Here is a 24,243-nt window from a genome sequence, read left to right on the forward strand (position 1 = left end):
AGCCCACTTAAAAAGGGAGGTCTGGGGTGCGGTTCATGTGAACTCCACTATGCTTCGCTGCTCATATTGCGTATGTTGTTAAAATGTTATGCATTTTGCCACTTACTCCTGCGACATTATTACAAGCGACAGGTGAAAAGCTGCAGGCTTCATGACACAAACGACCTGTGGTTCAGATCCCCCACAAAAATAAAAACGAACGCAGTCCAGCGAGGGCAGGGGGGAGCAATCGAACTAGGGTTCGGACCAGGCATTTGAACTAAATGTGAAACCAACCTAAATTTTGGAGTGAAATATGTATTTGTGAGATGCCGGAGTCACACACCTGTTTGTAAAGCCAGCCGTTCTTCACCACAGACGCATTTGGGTTCCTCTTGATAGAGTTGGACCTCTTCCCAAAGTTGTGCACTTTCTTTGAAGGTCTTGACTGCTGCAGACACAATTTATGAAGAATATTTTAAGAGCGTTCTGAGGATCCGGCATATCTACATACATTATTCAGTGATAAACCTCCAGTGAAGTGAAGCTGGTTAGTGCACTTCTAAAAATAAGCTGTGCATTCTAAAAAGATGACACTTGATCACAGTTTCAAACTCAACTCAAGCTGCTGAGGCGTGTTTATCTGTCTCAGCAACATGTCATTTTTCTCTTTCTAATGAGACAATCATTCAGATTACAGTCACTTATCTCGGAGCTTTTTAAAGGGACGCGGCTGTTCAGATTCAATAACTTCTCTAATGTACAATTCTTACAATAAATGATCAGACTGGAAAATGAGTATTGTTTCAAAGTGAAACTGACATCATTTCTTGGCTTGATAGAGATAAACAACTAATCTGTCAGCTTTCGGTGTACGTGAATATTATGTTTATTTATTCGGGGGGCATTAAATGCAGTCACAAACTTGCAAGCCATAGGGACCCATGAATTGTTTAGATTTATTTAATGTGTTTGTGAGGGGTGATCTATTAGTTCTCTGAACTGCCCCTAATAGAGTTTGCATTACATTTTTTACTTGACATCAATTCTACACGAACACCAAATGAGCATGTGTGCTGTAATGAAGATGAGTGTAACATGCTACTGATGCATGATGGGATAGCCCAATCTGTAATTACAGCTAGGTCAAGGTCACCTTGTCGTTCTGTGTGTGTGTGTGTGTGTGTACACTCACTCTTAAGGTTGGACTACTGGGATGTGTTGTGTAGTCCGAGCCGCCGGTGTAGTTGGAGGCTTCGCTCATGGTGCTGGTGGGACGTTCTTTCTTCTCAGTTGGAGCTGGAGCTTTGGTCTCTGGTCTGAGAAGATGACATGGACATGTTAAAACAGATGTACATCAAACTTATGTCTTCAGACGGCAGCATCTACTGCGTGCTGTTGATAACAACAGACAACCATTTCCATCTGTTTCTTAAACGTGTAAACGAACAGAACACTGAAGTGTACATTAAAACACTCCAGCATGCCGCGCTGGAAATAATCTTCGGTAATTACTTTTTTATTTCTAAAGTACAGCCAGTACTCTTAAACACAAGACCACCAATTAACCCAGGTATATTACATTCTTTACTTCGTGGTCAGCGAAATGAGCTACTTAAAAATAAAAAGCCATCAAAAGTTCTAATAACACAAATGGAAGCATGGGAATTGTGAAGCTTATAACTTTTTAATATTTTATATTACAAAACTTTCTAAGATCTTTATCTTTAAAGTAGCCCAGATGTCTTGGATTAAAGCTCAGCACATTGTTCATTTTTCAAATCCCTTTCATGAGATGCATGCATCTTTTAAACATTATTTAACATGTGTGCTGAGCACTTGTCGGGTCTTTTCACTATATTAACACATTCATACAAAACTAAATTAATGAAGTAAAAAAAACAGCATGCCAAGAGATGCCGCAGACATTAATGAAAAAAAATTGGAGTGTTTCTTTAAAAACTGAAGGCAGAGCAACTACTGTGCAGATAAGCGTGGAAAGTTAGTCTCATCTTCTCTAGAGAGAACCACAGAGTTTGAGTCTCTAAACTCCCCTTTCAATAAGTGAGAGCGAGAGAGAGCGAGAGAGAGAGAGGAGACATGGAGGAGACAGGCCCCATGCGTCAAAGCAATTACTCACTCCACGTCTCCGCTGATCTCCTCCTACACAATTGACAAGTTTAAATGGGCTGCCAACTGCAGGTCTGACAAACCGCATTCAACGTTTATGACCTAGCCAAGCTGAAGGGCACAAGAATCTGAACGCAAGGAAGACTGAGAGTCAAGGTTCAGACCGCTGCCGTATCCTCATCGTTTAACAACAGCGAAGAGAAAATACAATAAAGCATGTGAGGGGTATCGTCCCACAGGGTTGCCCTATATTCTGACGTCTATCTGGAGCGAGGTAAAGAAAAAACACTGGGGTAAAAAATTATAAAGCTGTCTAGCTTCTGGGTCACCTTCATGCCATTTTACAAAATAGTGAAGGTTAGCATTGTTAAATAAATTATGAGATTCTTGTGGGTGGCGAGGGCCATCTTGACATGCGCTGCTGACAGGCCACCGAGTCAGGAGATAAAATATCATTCCTGCATTTAACACAGACTGTTTACATGTGTGTTACGTGACGACACAAGCATCCGACTTTGAGACGGACACAAAGGATCACATTGTGGAATGATGCGACAGTCAGCTGACAAATGAAAAACAACCCACACTCATGTCAAATCTTTAAGGAAAATGTTTAGGGGAGAAATAACTGATATTAAAGAGATCTCATGTGTGATTTGTTTTCTTATGGGCATCAGAAATAGTGATGCTGGCTTTAGCATTAATTACACATGACAGATTCATTTAGGGTAGGGACAGGCCTGCTGGTTCAGACTGGTACAATGATCCGTGTACGACCTTCCAGGCCGCTGAGCTCAAATTAAATTGGGCATTCTATACGGCTATTAGTGCTCATTAATTAATCTGTTCTCAGATAATGAGCTTTAGCGCGCCGCTTCTTAGCCACGTGCCGGGCATCGCTCACATGACACATGACCACCACATCAGGCAATGGCAGGAAGGGTGAAATTAGCCCGACATAACCCGGATAAACCTGGGTGGTAATTGACCGTGTAAAGTTGCTAAAAGGGTGGAGCTGAGAAGTAAGAGTGATTGTTGATGTCAGTACAACGGAAGAACGTAAAGTTGTTTAAAAGGTGGACTGAGCCGTTATGTTTTGTTAAAGATTATGAAAAGCATCTCTTTAAAATAATGTGCATCAATGTATCATTTAGGACCGCACGATAATGAAGAAAATAGCTAGTGTAATGTGATATGACAATGCTTTGTTTGGAAAGACAACTTAAAACTATATTAAAATATATTTAAAAACGAAAAATGATATAACCAACATACAAGTTATTCCGTTATTGCAATATGCATTGATAACTTTAATATATTGTGCAGCCCTAATATCCTTCATAAATGAGTGAATAGGATCAGTTGTGATTTTGTGTTGGATTTGCATATTCCTGCACAGTAAAAAGCCTTTAAAGAAGATCTCTGGAAGCCTGAATTGTCGTCCTACTTTGTACGGCAGATGTTACCCCAAAAAAGAAAAAAAGAGCGCAGCATTCTGGGCTTTTTCTGGCATGTCAGCTCTGGAACAAAAAGGCAAAATTAGGCAAGCGGGCCTCTAGGACACATTCAGAACGAAGTTCAACTTTCCTCTTCATGGGTGCCTTTATATTTCTACATTATATTTTTATCTCATTGTTCTACTTAACGCTTTGATGTAATTATAGTAACTTATTTCATTATCATGTACCTTTTGTAAAAGGCACTTTGTTTTAACAAAGAAAAAGCAGGTGCCGCCAAACCGTTGAAAGCAACTCTCCTAAATGTTATCAGAAACCGTTCACCTGTTATCTAAGACAAGGCCACCAGGGGTGCGTTCACGTCAAGCCCCATAACGGCGCGTATGAATCCAGATTAATGATCGTTTCATCTCAGTCCAACGCTTGACAGGAATGTTTACAGACTCAAAGTCTCATTGGTAACGCGTGGGATCGCAGAACCCCTGCCGAAGTGACGGAGGACAACATAATTCATTTCTGACGGAGACCGAACGTCTCGTCCTTAAAAGAGCAACACGACCGGTGATTCATATTCAACGTGGGCAAGACAAATCGGACGGCAAACATAAATCTTGCATATCTTCACATTAGCAATGCATATCAGGCAATCCAATTCAAACAGTGCCTTGGGTTAGTGGATGAGCAGAATTAATGAGACTGAAGAGCAAAACAACCAGGGGTGAATGGAGCCTCCGTTTCTATAAAAGAAGCGTGTGATGTTTAAGACAAAAGATGGCGGAAAGACAATCGTTAGCCAGCCAAGCATTACCTGTTTAAAACAGGATGGACAAGTTTCCCACAATTCCGGCTAGAAAACAGAAAAGGAAAAACAATGAACCGAATGCACAGTCATCTGGGGCTTTAAAACAACTCCGAAGCAAATTATAATTATGACACACATTCACCAGAAACTCAATCAAACCATCAAATGAAGATTAATGGCAGCCCTGCTGTAAAATCCAGGTGAAACCAGTTTGACAGGAAAGCTGGTTTTACACAGCGTCTTTAAAGCTGGTCCAAGTTGGTCTATAAGTGGGGACACGGGTGAGATGGTTAACCATGTCCCAAAACACAGCTTGACCACCTGATGATGTGTTTTTTCCAGCAGGGCTACGATAACAAAGGTAAATCATAAAAAAAGATACAGAAGCTGTTAAGAAATGTAAGGATAAAATATAATGTTCAATGTGCATCAGATGTCTTTTGCCATTGCATTGGTTCGTGTGTAGTTATACTTCTGGACTCATCATCATCATCTCAGATGGACTCCAGATGGTTTCAATCATCAAAGCGGCTGTAATTCGCTGTACCCTGAATGTCAAACTCAACTTCACTATCTATGTGCTAATGCAATCAGCCCGTGTGCCATCTGATTGCTGTTATCACCTCTCTGATGAAAACAGGTAGACAACAGGAGGCCATCATTCAAACCTCCAGATAACGATTAATACATGAATATATTTACATGACTGTATAATAGTTTTTAATCTGTTACTCCAAATAAAAGAACAGCATAAATGTAAATAGATGCCTCATCAGTTTTTTTTTTGCGCCGCTATGCATAAGTCGTCTGCCATTAAATAACTTGAAATTTAAATGTTGGTGGATTTCACAACCAGAGGGTGGGCAATGTTGTAGACTTTTGTAAAACTCGTTAATTTTTACTGAGAGTGATGACAAACTAAAATGTTGACTGTACCAAGATGGCGGACACATCGACGCGTCTGTTCACGTGGCATCTATACATTGGAAGGCAGGTTGAAAACTATTATACTCCAGCTTTAAATATCAAAACACTCCAAAATTACAAAACACAAGGAGGTAAAAAAAATTACTGGCTCATCTAATGAGGTTTCACTGTAATGGGAAACAATGATGCTTGTCTGATGTTGTCACCTCGTAGCACGAGTGAATACGTCTAGCACAAGAACACTCTGACCAATAATTCCACCTAGAATCTGAAAGAGATTAGAGAGGTTTAACTCTGGTTTAAAGCGAGAAGGAAACCTTAAGAGCGGGGCGAGCGTGTGGGTGTAAAAGACAAGGGACCTTGTTATCAGTAAAGCAAAGCTTCAGTGCACCATTTAAACCCATTAGCCTCCTGTATTAGCATACTGGAGAGGCTAGGCAAGCATCTTCTCCCACTCCATTTTAAAGCAGTGGGTTTGAGAAGCGGACATGGAAATAGTGACCGCAAGAGGATTCATAACATCAATCATGCAGATTAGTTACGGACATTCACACTAACATTCCCCAAGATAACAAACCTCAAGTAAAGTCATGTCAAAAAAATCATCCATTAATATGCATTAAACACAATTTACAATGCATCATGTGCTAAATATATGTGCACTTCAGGCAAATGTGAGACGTGTGGAGGATAAAAAAGCATCTGCATTTGGTTCGTCCAGGGCAGATACATCAATCTCCTTGACTGTCGATGGCCCAGAAAACTTTACTGTCCAGCTGATTAAGACACATCGAAGATGTTAAGAAGCAATGCTTTATCTGTCGGATAAGCAGATTGTGTTCGGACGAGACGTGAAGTAAATCTATGACTTAACCACAAGAGCTTTGTTGAGGAACTGCAAATTAAACAATCGCATCTGATTCAATCTGACATCTAATAGCACCTGTAATTTGTCTTCACAAAATGAACTATGCCATGAGACTTGGATGTATATCCATCATTGTATCTCTTACCCTGTATGGATTTCTATCTGTGACAATCTAATAATCAGATAACAATTGAGACAGAGGTGGGAGGGGCACAGCATCTTGTATTACAGGCAACCGAAGAGATGCTGACAACCAATCCAACGGCACAACCAACTAAAAGCATTTTGTCACGTTCTGTGCTGTGTTTCATCAAGGGATGCGTGACATCACACATCACACAACGAAATCTCAAAAACACTCGCACGCACGCACCTTACAGTGAGACTCTCATCATGTTGCCAAATGCAGAACGGAGTAAAACTAAGTGTAAATCTCATTAGCATCTACCTCACTGCATTACAAGATAAGTGTGATGGAGGTGATAATTGAAACGGGTCCTGAACAAGCAGCAGGGCTGAACTTTAAACAACGTCTAACCTCGTCAGTTTCTCCCACTTCATTTAATCTCATCTGCTCTTTTTAATACAATAAAAGTAAAGCAGGACAGATAATGCTTAACAAGATCAAAAAAATGAAAAAAGCACCATAACAGTAGTTCACTTGTGCTATTTTAAGACTTCTAAACACATACTAGTCTGTGTGTGAGCATCAGACTGAAATTGTATTACATTCAAAATCATGCATCGTGATTGGCTAAGCCACATATGTGACATAAACCAATGACATTTTGGCACCTGGTATGACGGGATATTGTCATCTCAAATTAAGACAATTAAGTTTTGAGAACTGTGATGGAGAGAAAAAGCAAATTTGATTAAAAAAAGGTTAAATTTCAGTCTGTTCAGTCCTTTAGAAAGCTGCTGTGTGATATAGAAGACTAGTGATTTAATTCACAATTCATGTAGACTGCGTTTACGGTGCTTTTGATGGAGCTCAGTCTCCGTCCTGTTCATTTTCATTCATTGGAAAAGCGCAGTGTAAAAACATTGCTAATCTTCTGCTGTTGTGTTCAACAAACAAAACCCCCAAAGTTTTTGGTGTTTGGATCGACACATGGCTAAGTAAATATCTGACAATTAAACCTGCAATTGCGATTAAAATGAGGTGTCTTGTGCTTTCCTCCGACACAAATATCTGCTGCACAAACAGTTCATTTCATCCGCTCACAGATTTGAGATTTATCAACAAGACAAAGATGAAACCAGTAGCTCTGCGGCTCATCCGCAGCAGAACGGGGAAAGTTCTTCACTTTGCTGGAGGACACAGGAGAGAACAGCGAGAGATAAAGATGAGACGTCTTTCAGTCTTTCTTCAGCACTTTCAAAGCATCCGGCCGGCCAATTATCAGGAGAGCAGCAGTGTTGGACAGGCAGAGGTGAGCTGTGAAGAAGAGGAGGACACTTCCCAGACTGACTCAAGACTTAACTCCCTGTCGGCTCTGGTTTTATCCAACAACACCCCGGATATACAGCGTAATGGTTTTCTTGGGTCTCCAGTCATTGTTGGCAGATTTGTGTGAAAGTGTGGGGGTGTGTTTATTATTCACAGTTAATTTTTTTCCCAATAGTGCGCGAGCGAGCGAACACGCACGCACGCACACTTTTTTACTGTCAAAAACAGTCCCAATACAGGGTATTATAGTGAACTAAAATAAACCTATAAAAATATTATAAAAAAAATTGTAAATCATTTTATATAAAAATTATATATACTTTTTTACTTATATGGCAATAAACATGTAAATCATACAAAAATAAACATATGAAGCACAACATAATAACAAAAAAGAAACTAAAATTAACATGAAAATATATTTTTTTATTATTATTATTTAAAGTGAAAACTAAACTAACTCTGGTCCCAATATACCTGAACTCCTCCTATATTTTGTATTTCTTTTAATGTAATTAAAAATAAATTACTTAAATTACTCGCGAGTAATAAATAATATGCTAAATAGTTATTAAAACATTTAAAAACGCAAATGCATTTCAAAAGTCCTAGAGTTGTTGGGTTCATATACTTAAAGCAAACAATACAAGCATTTCTTTCGAGTTTAAGGGTGAACTGTGACTTGGACGTGTTTTTATATTTCCCCTCACAAATGTGGCCATCAGAACTAATGGCGAATAATGATGCCTTGATAATCCGAGTGGCCCAGAAATAACATATCTGGACTTAATTGTCTCGAATCTGAATGTGTCCTCTTTAATTTCCCCATTCTAGTCATTACACGTCCTAACAGCATCCATTACACTCCAAAAACATCCAGAGATGTCCGGCTCCAGCGCGACGCTACAGCTGGCATGAACCATTATATTGATTTTGCTTTTGTGACTTTCAGACAAAGCATTCTGTTTCTGTGTGAACGCAGCAGAAAACTGTGAAGGGCCATTGAAGAGAGATGCAGAAATGACTCACTGTTCGTTGACGACAAAGATGCAGTTGTCTTGCGACGGAACGCCTGTGACTGGATGTTTGCAGGTCACCTTCCGCTCATTGTGACTGTGGAAGAGAAAACACACGAGAAACGTCGAAAACGTTAGAGAGGTGATTGCTCCAAACCTTCCGACAACAAACAGCGGTTTAAAATTTGCAATTTTGGAACCAGAATATGCAAAAGACAAAGTGCGATTTGCATCAAGCCCTGCGTAAAAAAGTCAAAGCTTAAGATGGTGTATATGTTGTTTATTTTTTTAGAAAACGGCTGGTGTGTTGTTGGTTTAGTCCTGTCTCACCAGATGATAGTCGAACACATCCATCACATAAACCAGCTTGGATCTTTTTAATCCATATGAAACCAGAACACATCTGGATCTTCCAGCAGAATCCACCCAAAAACCAAACAGAACAACACACACAACCAGAAAACCCCACACTCACACTATCAAGTAAACCAAGAAGACTTCAGACGCTCCAGCTAGACAACCAGCAGGTAAAACCAGAACTCGCCATCAGAAGCACACAAACCTCACCCTCAACACACACACAACTGTACACACCTCGAGCGAGGGGTGGTGCTGAACTTCAACATGTCTCTCTCCCTCAGGGTCTCTCTCTCTCTTCTCCCGTCGCTCTACTTCATCATTAATCCAAACATGTAGCAGTCAAGGCAGCGTTCTCCAGGCATACGCCCCGATCACAAGAGCGTACAGACACCCACCAGCCCACCCACTGCTCTTCCCCACCCTCTTCCTCTCTTGACATAATGCCCCGACGATTCAGAAAACACAATTCCCAGCACAGTCACACAGTCAGAGGCTGGTGAAGACAGAGGAGGCCGTTCACTCGACAGAATGGCCGTTTAGCACTGATAAGTGCACACAACGGGATTCTGTGTCTCAGACCTCTCAGAGCCGCTGGATAACACGTGGAAACATCGAGCACATTGCTATGAAACTCAAAAGGTTATTAAAGTTTAGTATCGCAGTGAGATTGAATATAGGACTGAATTTTATATGAAACTATAATGAAAATTACAAATGTTGACTGGGCAATAAATTAGGATTATGGGAAATAAATAAAAGACTAAACTAAAAACAGAACAAATCATAACTCTAAGTTTGATCTGTAAAAAATGAATGTAACACTATTATGCATAGATTTGCACAAAGAAAGCCTAATTTTTAGATAGTTTGGACCAAAATTCAGCATCACATTCACATTCACATTCAATACTGTCATGATGTAAACAACAGTATTTTACTGTTTAAATAAAAGATTTTTGGCCAGCATTACAGTAATATAAATTAGATTTTTGGGGCTGATTCAAATAATATCACCAAGAAAAAAATAATAGTTCTAAAAACAAGCTTCCAAAAATATATATTGGTGTGAAATATGAAATACGTCAGAATTTAATACACTTTGAGCAAACTCCATCAATCACCTTAGCTGCAAACGAATAAATAAATAAAAAATCATTTGTATCAGCCATCTGATGTGTGTGTGGTGATAGAGAGAAATTCATATTCATAGTATTCTCATTAGAATCAATTTAAAGAGTGCTGTTTCTAGCAACATCTTTCATTGCAGCCACCCAAACCACCCTAGCAACCACACAGTCACACCCTGGCAACCACCCACAACAATCTACTACTGTGGAGGAGCCTTGAGACACTAAAAATCTTGATAAGATGCAACAACATACCCACACATGCCCACCGGCGTCTGGATGGATGATGGATTGAAAAGCAGCTCTTAATGTCATTAGCATCCTTTGTCAGTGATCGTTACCTTGGCAACAATAAATTAACCAATATGCTCGGCACCAAAGCAGAGTGCAAGTTAGTCCCTGAAGATCCTGCATTTCAAGTTTTGACATCAATCAATTCAACAAATGACATCACTTTCAACTGAGTTTAAAAGAAGAGAATTCAAGAGCAATAAACAAAGAGAAGAAGAGAGTGGAATGAAACACTCAATGTGTGTCACAAAAGCTTTAGGGGAAATTAACTTTTATAAAACATTAAAAGACCTTAAAGCTGTATGAAAATGACATTCTGTCTTTTGTTCAGCTTTTTATTCAAAGCTGCAATCCGTAACTTGGGTGTCTATCATCAAGACTCTTTGAAATATAAAACAGTGTTCTTTGAATGTGTTGAAGTCACAACGTCATCTCAAATTATAAATCATTATTATAATCTTACGACAAGGTTTAAAAAATTAAAGTTTTCGACACTGATCTTTTGTGTCTTAAGTTCTTTGTTTATTGCTTTAATGTTAACATTTGCACACTTTCACTCACAACCTGAGTCTCCGCTAGGGTTGCACGGTGTACCGGTGCCACGGTAGCATCGCGATGCTAAAGCTTCAAAATACCCGCGATGCCGCTCTATTTTTGAAACAGTAGTACCCTAGGTAATGTTGCATATGCGCATTAATATTTATTTGAACACTTACATCTGCCTTTTTGCTGTGTTTATCTCCTAAATGAATGTGTGTTTTGAATGTCTCGGACAAGTTAATGATTCAAATTGGCGATTTGAACGAGTTGGTTAAATGATTCACTAACTCAGTGGAAAATTGACGCCACCTACTGGCCGTTTTAGTTTTAGTAGCATTTAAAGTAAGCCTAATATTTCCCTTTATAAAGACTGCTGTATCAATGGAATTTGTCAAACATTTGAATTAGTTCCTACGTGAAAAATTATATAGTGTACTTTAGTATTTACTACAGTAAACTACTAAAACTCATAGATACTAGTGTTTTTGAGTCTTATCATAGTAAATATTTAAGTATACTACAGTATTTGTAGTATTTACAAATGACTAAATGTAAATGTATTTGCTACAATTTATCCAATTACTACAGTTAATACAACAACATATTCTAGTGCAAAGTATAATACAGTTTACTATAGTAAATACAAAATGTTTCATCTAAATCTGTGTTTTTTGTATAGATTTGAATTATATGGCACAGCACCGTGATACTACTTGGTATCGAGATACATCAGCTGGTATAGTATCGTAAGACATGTTTATGGTACCGTGACAACCCTAGTCTCCGCTAAACTTGCCACAAGCAGATTCACAATATTTGTCCAAAAACACTGAATATCCGATAAATATACAACTTTCAGCCCTAGTTAACACTTGTGCACGCTAGCAAGACATGTGACACAACATAGAACATTATGTCTGTCACACATACCTGCCACAGGGACTCATACATACATGACCTACAGCACACTGGATAAACATAGTTCTCTCTCTTCTTCACCATCTCTCTCTGTCACTCAGAGGTGCGTTTGAGCGAGAAAGTCACACTTCACTTGCTTCTGTCACATCGGCAGTACACCCAAGGGAAGGCGTGGAAGGCCCGTGTCTGGTCTATACCTCTGCCAGGCCTGCGGGGATAGCAGGTGTGCCGGAGAACCAGCGTCCAGCTGTGGACAAACCGTTTGGGTTCCTTTCAGAGACGTTCATATATGTTTCACCTGTCAAAATACACTGAGCTCTCTCATTCTGAGAAAAACACATTTAGTCATTCGTATGAAGTAAAACAACTGGTTTTCAAATGAAAATCTCTATAAAAACACTGAGGGTGTGCGGATCAAAAAGATCAGAGCTTGTTTTGCTCTAGCGTTCTGTAAAGAGAGCCCCAAATGGCAAAACTACATGAATGGAGTACAGGTTATACATGAAGGAGAACATGGGAAGCAGAGTTTATAGAGTATTTTCAGCTGCGTCATTCAGAAAGCCTGCGGGAAGAAAATCACAAGTGCTTCTTTGAACTCCTACAGAGATACACTTACAGTATGTGATCATTCATCTAACAATGTGCTCACGGAAGAAACCTTTCTGAGAATTTACTCTTCCTGCCACACGCTTTAAAGAACAGAGTTAGAAAAAAAAACCTTTCACAAAATGATAAAGATATATAAACTAAAAAAAATAGCAATAAACCAAAAATGAGTTGAAAACTCGGACTGAAAACAGACTACAGCTTTAAATAGGAAAAAACAATATTTTCATGTAAATGAAAATTCACTTGACTTGAAGTTGTGTTGTCAACATCTACATACATAAACGCATCAGATCCAAGCATTGATTTGTCAAGGGAAATTCAGTAATGATTTTTGAAGAAAATCAACAAGTGTTTTCTCTAGTCCAGAACACTAATGGCAAACAAGCAGATTACAAAATCACACTAATTGGTTGTAAACACTATTTGTCAAGAACAAGCCACGAGCTGAGAAAGCAAGCGAGAGAGAGAGATTGCATGAAGTGGAAATCATTCTAAAAGACATGAAAAGGATATCGCAAACGTGTGCCTGCAGAGCACGCTGCATACAGAACTATCCCACAATGCAATGCACTCAACATGCCACTAGTATCCCACTGCTTGCACAACCATTTAATAGATTCACAATAGTTGATCCATTCAGCTCTTATTACCATTAAACATTTATACAGTCTCAGGAGAAGAATACAAGACGACGATAATGGATGACCCGGATGATGAATTTAGAGTTTCACATTCTCTTAAAAGGTTCTTTTAAAAATAAACAATGTTGTCGTGTTTCAATGGGTATTCAGAAATGGTCGAAGAGTGTGCCATTCACACACAGTCTCTACGGACCCGTGGGTGACCTTTCTGAAAGGTCAGCGTGCCCTTACGCCCTCTTCACACCAGCCTCTCTCTCTCTCTCTCTCTCTCTCGCCCCCTTACACGTTTGATCACTTTACATCAGGACCAAATAAAGTTTTGTGCCATGTATATTGGGGTGTGATAAGATTATCTTCAAGCTTCCATCCGTAACCTTTGCTCATAACTTTTAACCCAAAAAAAGTTCTGTATTAAACATGTCTTTAACAAAAATGTCAATTCTTGATAAGATCTAAATGAGCACTGAATCATTTTAACAAATGAACACAATGTTAAAGAGTAAATATTTTGTGATTTTTTTAGGTCCTACTTTGGTTTATGGAGTGTCCAACAATACACGGTGTAAAAACACTTTTAGCAGTTATTATTACCTTACTTCTTGACTGACTCTCAAATGATTCGCTCGGCGATTCATCCGTCTAATAATCCCCTCCTTTCTGTCAGCCTACTCTGATCTGATTGGTCAGATGGTCTAGTCTGCTGTGATTGGTCTACCACGTGAAGTGCCGCAAATGGAACATAGGCAGGCATTACACGGAGTGATGCAAATCTGACCCGCAACTGAAATTAGAACGACAGATGACTCGTTCGCGTGATTCAGAGTCGACTCCTTTTTTCCCAAGCTAATAACTTCGTTATTCGTTCACTTTCGGCTATACAACTTGGCAGACTGCTTACATTCACACACAGCAACATTACACACTGCATGAATGTCACTTAGTAACTCTTTAACACAATCTCTATATCAGAATTCAGCAACATCAACATCTTAAAATCACATCAGTGGACAAAGATCAGACTGTAAATCAGAAAACATCATTTCAGACGTATCCATCAAATGATTCATTTCATTTTGCGATGCTACTGCCAGGCTTCAACTTAATGATCCGGTTGGGACTAGATGAATCATAAATGTTAAATGACACATTAAATGAATGAATCTGATCTCATCTGAAAGCCCAACACATCATTAGTGAATGACTCAATAGAGAGTGAAATATCCCACACATATCAGAATGAATCACGCTATAGTCGGGGTGTTCATTGTATTGTGTTTTTAATATTGCACTGTTAGAAAATCCTTTGTAAATGTCAAACTGATGATAAAATCTTAAGTATAAGTCTCAGAGGAACGACCTCGGGCGAACAACATCGGTGGCATTTAAATCAAAGAACCTTTAAAAAAAACATATGCTTTGGTACAAAAATGTTTAAGAAAACCTAAATCCTGAAGAGGCTTATATAGATTTAAAACAGTATTTTGAAGCTGAGATGCAGTAATACTGTGGCAACAGTTTACCAAGCAACTATTTTTAGCAAAACACAGTCTACATAATGCATGTGCGGATGGTGCAATATAATTTCAGTGATAATGTTTTGATTGCACCTGCTCCTGCATTCGCATTACATCATCACCGGTTAGCTAACAGTCTTGCATTGAAGTGCTATAAACTTCTCCCCCGAGTTTACAGAAACACACACATTAACTCATGCCTGGCAAAAGCGGCCCTGCGTTGGTGTTGCTGGATGCCTGATGTTTCCTTCTTTTTTTTTAGCCTAAAAAAACAGAAACATGACTTTGGAGCCAAATAGAATGAGAGAGCAGCTCCTGCCAAGATAGGAGGCATCGTCATGGCGACGCAAGACACAGGCCAAGGTACCGATTCCAGTTTCTACAGGCCAGAGAAGATAAAAATGTTTTTGCTTTTTTTTGTCTTTAGAAATCACATGGGCAGTCCCAATGAGCACAATAAATTGTATTTCGTTTAGACTGAAAGAAAGTTTAAGAAGTTACAAACAGTTTCATACTACAATGAACTTTATCTCAGAAGATAAACTTGATTCCTCGCTTGTTCAAAAGTGGTTAAAATACTCTGATTCAAGCATTACACTCTATTGCTCATATGTTTCTATTGTGAGTGGGAACAGAAGGTGTCTGCGGGAGGGCACGCGGACGCACGCAAAAGAAAATTGTTTAATCTCTGCATGAAAAGAAAAACAACAATTCAGACTGTCTGTTACAAGTGCCATGATCTGCATCTCAGCACATCAATAAAGCAAAAAGCGCCCAGAATGAGTCGACTGCATGAATTCTGAGCCATTACAACAGATGCCATCTAGCTGGATAATGAAATCCTGAGTTACGGAGCTAGACGATAACAGAGCAAAAATACAACATCCTTCAATTCAATCCGGTTCACACTTACAGCGACTTCAAGTGATGGTGTTTATCTCAGACGGTTATGCAATCGCTAAAAGTAAACAAAGCTGACAGAAGTCGCCACACGGTCCTTACACAAAATAATATCATTAACACAAAAAAAAAGATAAAATTCCAAATTTGTCCTGTTTGTTGTATTATTTCCTGTGGCAGACCTAAGAATAGAAAACCCATGCATTCTACAGAAAAAGGATATCTAGAAAGTCTAATGAGCGCTCCTGGTGTCAAACGGCATTCACAGCCGCTGTCTATGAAATCTGAATTAATCTGAAGAGTGCTTTCACTCACACTCGAGCTTCTGAAACTGGGCTAAAGACAGCAGGCGACCAGGAAGATTGGAATAGACTGGTAATGATGTCTCAATCCATCTTCCCCATTCACCACACCATCTGTTTCCCATCAAAACACGTATTCATATCCACTGTCGGGGCGGCACGGGTCTTTTTTACACTTCCGGCTGAGACTTGAAACGATCTGTCCGTACAGATGAAGCTACAGACCATTTGTGACTCAATTTAGATGAAAGGTGCATATATGGGCACCGGGTCCTGTAGAGTCACTTTTACATTTACATGAACAAATTTAACAAAATCATTGTTGATTTTACATTGACTTTGAACAATATTATCTTGACTGTTAATAGTAATTCCTGGTCCTACGGAAGAGTAATTGTATGTTTGATGACTTTTGATAGTGTTATAAATACATGACCCGGATAGAGCCGAACGCACGGCCACGGATGAATGTATTTGGTAGCACAGTCAAGACCAAAAGTAAAGGGTGATGGACATTACTGCACATCCCTTTGAAGCCAAACTTTACATCACAAAAAGTAATTCTGAACAAATCCATTACATTAAAGCCAACGTTCTGCTGGAAAAATTGATTTAGAGACTGCTGGACGGTTTGGACCAGACATAGGAACCGCTGGTATACGAGTTCTCATTTACTGCTGCATTCTGGAGTATGGACAACCTCACATTAAAAATTCTGTTAAAGCACATCATGAACGAAATGCACAGTGCAGCTTTCTACTTGGCAGCTTCTTGGCTAGCTTGGCAGTTCAGGGACTGTTTCATTTTTGAGTCCAAACAGTCGTGGAGTCAGAGGTTGGGTATTAAACAGCAGTGTTTGCTAAAGGAAGCATCACTATATAGACTGCTCATTCCCCAAATTATGAAACTTTCACGGCCAACCGGAGCATCCAAAAGGAGTTTTCGAATGGAAATGATGCAAGTTACAGAATGAAATGAAACCTGCCTGCCAGAACAAATCACGCTGTTTATGTTTATCGAGCTTGGCAAAAACGTAACATGCCTGCATTGAAGTACATGATTCTGTACTCAAACAGAGAGATGGAGAGAGCAGCACTGACTCACATGAGCGGACACTTAAAGCCGGTGGGAATCACGTGCCGGATGGGGGGTATTTGTTCATAAAGGAGAGAAAATCGCTGCCCTCCCGCAACAACCTCGTGCTCTTGTTTCCTACAGCACACATCTGTGTTCAGTCACTGGAAGTAAAACTAGCCTGTAGCCTGCATCTCACGTGTGTGTGATCACAAGCACTCCTCTTTCAGAAATACACGACTGTACATGACTTTAGACTAGGGCTGTGTATTGGCAAGGGCCTTGCGATACGATACATATCACGATAGATGGGTCACAATACAATTTATTGCAATATGTTACAATACAATACATATTGCAATACTTTTTTTATCAAACATGTAAAAAGAAAATGGAGCTGAAAATACAACTTGCTGTGGACCACCTGGGGTAGTCTTAATCCGAATCCACCACCACTATACAATTCCCATCTACCCATTAAATCCATGATATTTTCTGTTGTGTTTTTGGTCAGGGTTCTATTGTTTTTGCACCAGGGTTGTTTTGGCTGCTCAGTTTGTGCATGCTTTACATTGCACTTGTAATAGTTTTTTTCAAATCAAGACCGATGTTTTTCAGGTGTGTTTCTCTAAAGAGACTTTTCGAACCCATGACTTTTCCCAATGCCCTACTAAGTGAGCCACAGAAGCTTTCATAATTTATCACGAGTCAAAAGTCTTTTATAAAAATAACTGCATCACTCTAACGTCTCTATGTCTCCATTCAAAGATCTGGAATGAAATCTGTTTTGCAATAAATAAAATATCCCGTCTGTGACCTTTATATTGACCAATGCACAAAACGAAATATACACCTAACAACCAAAAAGTCAATCTAATCTTCATGCACAAGTTCATATTAAAAATCATGATGCTGTGTGCCAAGGTTAAAAATATCATTTGCTTTCTTTCCTGCGTGTTTATAAATCTGTCGTCCTTCACGCATCCCCGACACGCTGTTTGTTTTGGGCTGGATGCAGAATGCAAGATTCATGCGGAATGTTAGATGCCTGTTGCCAAGGTAACAGGTGGGGGGCCTGGCAGAGCGTGTTATTGAGGGTATGCATTGACGTCACATTCCCACGTGAACATGCCGGGGCACGCTCCCTTGAGTGGTAAAACTAAGGCAAAATGGCTGCATTCAATAGGAGGAACAAAAACCGGGACTAAAACACGCAATTATTTGCAGAAACTACAAGCAGCTGGACTCGACGGTAGTAACCATTCATTTTGCCCAGTGTTTTATCACTCAAGCAGGCGCGTTCCGGCGTGTTCACGTGGGAAAGTGACGACACGTGCATACCCTCTATTCACCGTACCGGCATCTTCATGTTGTCAGGGTTACCTAGGAGGTCAGAGAGAGGGTGAAGCACAGGACAAAACACATCGGCTACGTCGGGTACATTAAGCTTGAGCGCTACAGACAGGTCTGCCCTTGATGGAGATGGAATTAGCACCAGGGTTCATCGAGAGTGGAAACAGGTTTTTTGTCAAAGAAAGTTCAATGTGATGAAATTTACCATGGTTTTTGTAACAAAGTTCGAAGGAGGCGGGAACCGGCAAACGTTCAACCAAACTTTTAATAAAATAACAGCTTCCTCACGGTCGACCGCCGGCCACACAAACGTAATAAAACAACATAAAATCCAGGCCTGGTTCTCTCTCGTCCTTCACTGTTGTCGCTCCTCCTTTTATGCTTCCGGAGCTCCTCCGTGAGAGATGCGAGACCGGTGCAAAGCGCCGTTCCCTCACGGCCCTCATCCCGCTCTGCTTGTCACAGTTTTATTATAGCAAAAGTACAGTAATCACGTTTTTTTGGTGGATTGATTATCATTTGTATAACCAGTTATACCTCACATTTTACAACAAACCAAATACTATGGTTAAACGACAGCTACTGTAGTGAAACCATGCTTTAACTATAGTAACCGTGTTTTCTGTTTATTTGTAGTAAAACCATTGTTAATTTTGACCAGATAACCTAATAAACTTGGTTGTTTCATCTAAACGCTTAACACCAGCTGTTAATATCAAAACAGTAAAGAAAACCTGCAAAGTCCCTCTGTTCGATTTAAATAATTCATCGGGTCTCTTTTATAACCGATTCTCACTCAAAATGCCACCGGCCAATAACAACAGCAACAGACACGTCGTCTCAAAGGAGCACAGAAAATGACACATTAATATTTCATCCCGCTGTAACCTCGCGACCATCCACTGGAACATTTTCAAAAGCAGATAGCATTAAAACAACAGGAGGAACAGAGCCCTGATGAAACCCAGTTAGCGGAGCGTGACTGCTCCCCTCCGGCCTCCGTCAGACCATCACAATAGAGTGCTGAGGTGGAAGGATCGCTCGCCATTCATTCTGCCAGCTTAACGCTTTCCTGGAAAATGGGCTTATGCAAAAACGAGAGGCCTTTAACGCTTAACATGCATTATTTCATACCTACAATCGTTTCTGCTTATGTTGGAAACTCTGAGACTCGCTGGCCTCCGATGGATATGAAATAATACACCGAGATCTTATAAACTGTTATTTTCCCCCATCTGCAGTCCGTTCGCTTTCCAAGTTGGGAAAAAGTTGCAGAGCCACCGGTTTCTGCTGGAGACAGTGGTTTGGCAGATTCTGTGGACCAGCATACTTTATACCCTAATGTGTGCTGTATTGCTTTATTATAGGGAGAGTTCAGACAAAAATAAAAATTCTGTCATCATTTGTTCATCCTCATGTGGTTCAAAACCTGTATGCGAGTCTTTATTCAGTACATGTATATATATATATATATGTATAAATAAGATATTTTGAGAAATGTCTTTGTTGTTTTGTGTCCATATGGTGGAAGTCAATGGAGTTCAATGTTGTTTGGTTACCAACATTCTTCAAAACATTTTCTTTGGTGTTCTGCACACAAAAGAAAGTCATGCAGGTTTGAACTGACGTGAGGATGAATAAACGATGTAAACATTTTAATTTTTCAGTGAATTATCCCTTTAATATTCTATTAAGTCATAAAATTGATGAGCCAAACCACAGGCAGTTTACAACTTCCAAACAACATTAAATCTTTAAATAAAAGATTGGAGCATTCAAACTAAATTCGAATAATGTGCAGTCATGTTTGGGCATGTCAGCATCCTGTTTTACGTCTTTGAACATTATAGTTTCTCCTCTCAACCAGCTTCGTTGCAATGGTGTAAAATCACTGTTTATGCAGCAATCCTGTGCTCTTCCTATTACAGAGTATTGGCAGATTTTCCAGTGTGGAGAGAAGTCATCCAGCCCGCTCTCCCTGCCGCGGTGAGCTGCAGATCTGTCTGTGGGTGGATGCCACACTCAGAGCGGCGTCTCCTTTCCTCCACACCCACGACAAGCTCTCATCGTTCCGGGACCGCAAGATTCACGCTCTGCATTCATGATGCACATGTGCTGACATGGCCCGAGCGCATGCATATGTGGCTGTGTAATGCACAATTCGTGCTCGTGGTCACCTCTGGAGAAAGAGCAGATTTTGAGATCACGTAAGGTGACTCTAGAAGACTCTGATAAGAATATAACCTGGCATCTTTCCATCCTCTCAATCATTCATGAATTTAAAAGCCGTGCGTGGCTCTGGCATCCCCATGACAGGGACTTAATCACATATGTGCTCGCCAGCATCACGGATGATCTTGACACACAACATGTGGATTTTCTTAGTCTGGGCTTAATCCACAGATGACAAACTCAATCCTTTGACACATAACATACTGCGTTTGTACATGGACCGTATGACGCTTGGTGGGGGAAAACCCAGAGACTAGAAATTATTATTTTGATTTCCGCACAAAACTTGATCTAGTTATTCAGTATTTGGATGAAATATGAAAAATATGAACGAACAATAAAACTACATTAAAGATCAATAAGGTTTTCTTTTTCTACATGCATTCCCAATTTTCTACATGCATTCCCAAATATACACTCTATAAATGTTTAAGAACAATATTATCTGACCATCATATATAGACCCCTTTCTCGCCGACATCACGCTTACGTCACAGCGCTAGCTGGAGGCAAAGCAAAGGGAAAACTGGAGGCGGCCAATACAAACCAGCACAGATTCGGCTACATAAGGAGTTTAAAATATCATCTTGTTGTGTTGTTTAGTGACACAATCAACAGAATATAGTCTCCGATTGATATTTTAACACATACCTGCTGCCACTGACAAACAAAAACACGGACGACAGCTGTAGTTAAACACAATAAAACTATCAGACTGAACCGAAACGATCATCAAAAATGCTCGCGTTTCACTTCATAACACACAAGATTAAAAAGCGACTGTCTTTTGTTGGTGTGGATTATGATTTATTTAGATTATAGCGTGTCTAAAAATATCGCACGTATGCCCAAATCAGAAACTGGGGAACAATGTTATTTTTCACTCAAGTTAGCGTTAGCTTTTGAACTCATAGGGTATGCTCGCTAACTTTGTTAGTTATACACCTAGCAACTATCGGCCAAAAACTAAACATAAAGGAAACTGTTTGTCATCTCTTTTTCTTTAGTTGTCACAAGTGTATTAGTATAAAGGGAGAGGGAACAGTGAGAAGGCTCATGTTATGTATCAGGTTTGTGTTCAAGTAAATGCATTTGCTAACGTTTGCCACTGTTAGCACACGCAGGCATCTTTAGATTTATACGCTCTCAGGTTATCTTTACTATACACGCTTGGTTTCTCTGTCTGGTAGGTGTAATAGGTGTGGATGTCAGGCCACTTAACTGGAGGTAATCCTTTCAGTTCGTCCCTGGATCCATTGAGTGAGCGCGTACAGGTCAGCCAGGTTCATGGCGTTAAAGTTAACTTTTTCAAAAACAATCACAGTCCTAGACAGTGAGTGACCTTAAATGTTAAAACTTAATCCAATTTTTTCTAGTCATCGTCAAAAAGCAAGCAAACTAAACGTGCTACCTAGCATTAGAAATGCGGTCAGTGGGATCTTTCTGCCTCCAGCTAAGCCCCGCCCACAAAAACGTGTCACAATGTTTACTAACAGTAAAGGCGTCTATATATATATATATATATATATATATATATCATGGGCAGAAAATATTGACTTCTAATTGTACAATCAATGTTTTCATTGTCAGCTCAATACATCTCTGTGCATTAAACATTACATTATGAAATTTACAATCACAAATAACATCATGACGGTATCATGTGTTTAAAATATTTGCTACCTGCTACATATACCGCACAAGCTGAAACTGTAGTAGCGATTCGTCATGTGTTTTATGTAAATGAAGAGTTTATTTAAAACAAGAGAGAACTCTAATAACTAATAACTAATTATTAGTTTTTATTATGTTATGTTTTTATTATATGCATAATATTGAGTTATTATGACTCAAATCAAAACAAACCAACTGGAGTTTGATTGATATTAATTGGAATGAATAATAAAAAAACATGATTTTTATCGAAGTTATCTGTTTTGGAAATAAACTCTTCAAATATAGCATTAAGAGTCGAGTGAGATTATGAATTTATTATCAAGATGTACATCTGAACCCAAATTCACTTTAATGAAATATGCAGACAAACAGGCCAGATGAATAGATCAATAATGAAAAAAAATGTTGTCCGGGGCTGCAAAAGGTCTCATAATTCTTCAGAAAGACTCGACTGCAGACATCCACTGAGACCTACACACAAAGCCCTGCATACAGAACACCAGTCAATGCCTCGCAGAATTCACAATCGCTCCCAGAACAAACTAATGATCAATCAAAGTAGGTAATGTAACCATCATTACGCTTTGTCATCAGACCACACGTTATAATGAACATCCAGCGATGTTTCATCAAGATCAGCGTGTCAATCACAGCCCGTTCGATCGCTCACAAATGCACTTCATTTGCATGTCGTGAGAGGACGAATATTTCAATAATGACTTACTGTAGCGCCGTCCAAATATGTCACTTTCTCTTAGACGTCTGTACACGACAGACTGCAATAACATATTTCAATGGGCGAGCACAAAAGGTCCCTCTGGTCTCAGACACATCCATTACAGCCGCACAGAAATCACAATAACATTGTCTCGCACAGGAAATGGAAAGCCACTAACTACACAGCTAGTTTTCCTTGTTAAAATCTCATCTAAAAAAAAAATATTGGCTTGGTGGCGATATAAAGCAGGAATCATATCTGGTGAACGCTTGGTATTCTTCATGGCTTTTGTATTACGAAGTGTTTGGAAATTGCATTGTCACACTAGGACAAGAAAATAAAGAAACAAACTATAGTACTGATAATAAGAAGGACTAGAATAATAAGGACTGGTGATATATAAGGGAAGAATGATACAATTCGATACATGATTACAAAACGATTGTATCACAATATTTTAAAGAGTACATAACATGAGATCATGAAAATGCCATTTCATGCAGTGTGTAATGTTGCCGTGTTTGAAAGTAAGCAGTCTGCCAAGTTGTAAATCCGAAGGTGAATGAATAACAAAGTTATTGGCTTGGCAAAAAGGGAGTCGACTCGCAAATCACGCAAATAAATGGTCCCTAGTCCGATTCGCGAACCGCCGCGGATTTACGTCACTACACATAGTCCCCGCCTACATTTTGCTAGGACTGTCCACGAAAACTTCACTCTTCTCCCCCAAACACTGTAGCTCGTGAGCCTCATTCGCGGTAAACCAATCACAGCAGACTAGACCATCAGACCAATCACATCAGACTAGGCTAGCAGAAAGGAGGGGATTAGACAGATGAATCGCGGAACGAATCATTTGAGAGTCAGTCAAGTAAGGTAAGAATAACTGCCTATTATTATGAAATAATAGTGTTTTTACACCTTCTATGTACATAAACTTGTTGTTGGACACTCCATAAACCAAAGTATGACCTTAAAAATCCCTAGTTATGTACTCTTTAAATAAAATATAAAACATTGAACTGGAATTCAATTAACATATTTAAATTCAAAACATTAACGATTTTTAATCACGTTAGTTATTTTGCAAAAGCTCTGACACAAGGGTTTAATTGAATCTTCTGCATGTAAATAAAAAAAAACTTAAAAGATCTGTCACTGAATTTTAACATAATTAAAATTGAGAAAAGAAATAAGAAAGCTAAGCCACTACTTTTGAAAGAAGTCAAAGAACAAAATTAAACAGAAATTACCGTTGCGTAACATGATGCATGTTGACACAGGTCACATGTTGACATGTCAACCAATAGAATTAAACAGATACATATAAAAATTTTTTATCGAAATATGCACTA

At 39.3% G+C, this 24,243-nt stretch overlaps 1 protein-coding gene across 38 annotated transcripts in view; it reads right to left on the bottom strand.

Annotated features, from left to right (window-relative positions):
• plekha5 (pleckstrin homology domain containing, family A member 5) overlaps window positions 1-24,243 on the bottom strand; it is a 90,004-nt gene that overhangs the window by 23,394 nt on the left and 42,367 nt on the right. For 28 of the 38 annotated variants that reach the window (XM_057324778.1, XM_057324784.1, XM_057324811.1 and 25 more), the window contains exons 4-7: window positions 8,646-8,729; window positions 4,375-4,413; window positions 1,175-1,298; window positions 326-430 (exon numbers count right to left, since the gene is read on the bottom strand). In XM_057324778.1, coding sequence (XP_057180761.1) covers window positions 326-430; window positions 1,175-1,298; window positions 4,375-4,413; window positions 8,646-8,729 — 352 coding nt within the window. The other 10 variants (XM_057324781.1, XM_057324780.1, XM_057324804.1 and 7 more) reach the window with 7 other exon arrangements.

The sequence above is a fragment of the Triplophysa rosa genome, linkage group LG24 (assembly GCF_024868665.1).
Source record: "Triplophysa rosa linkage group LG24, Trosa_1v2, whole genome shotgun sequence".
Classification (NCBI taxonomy): domain Eukaryota; kingdom Metazoa; phylum Chordata; class Actinopteri; order Cypriniformes; family Nemacheilidae; genus Triplophysa; species Triplophysa rosa.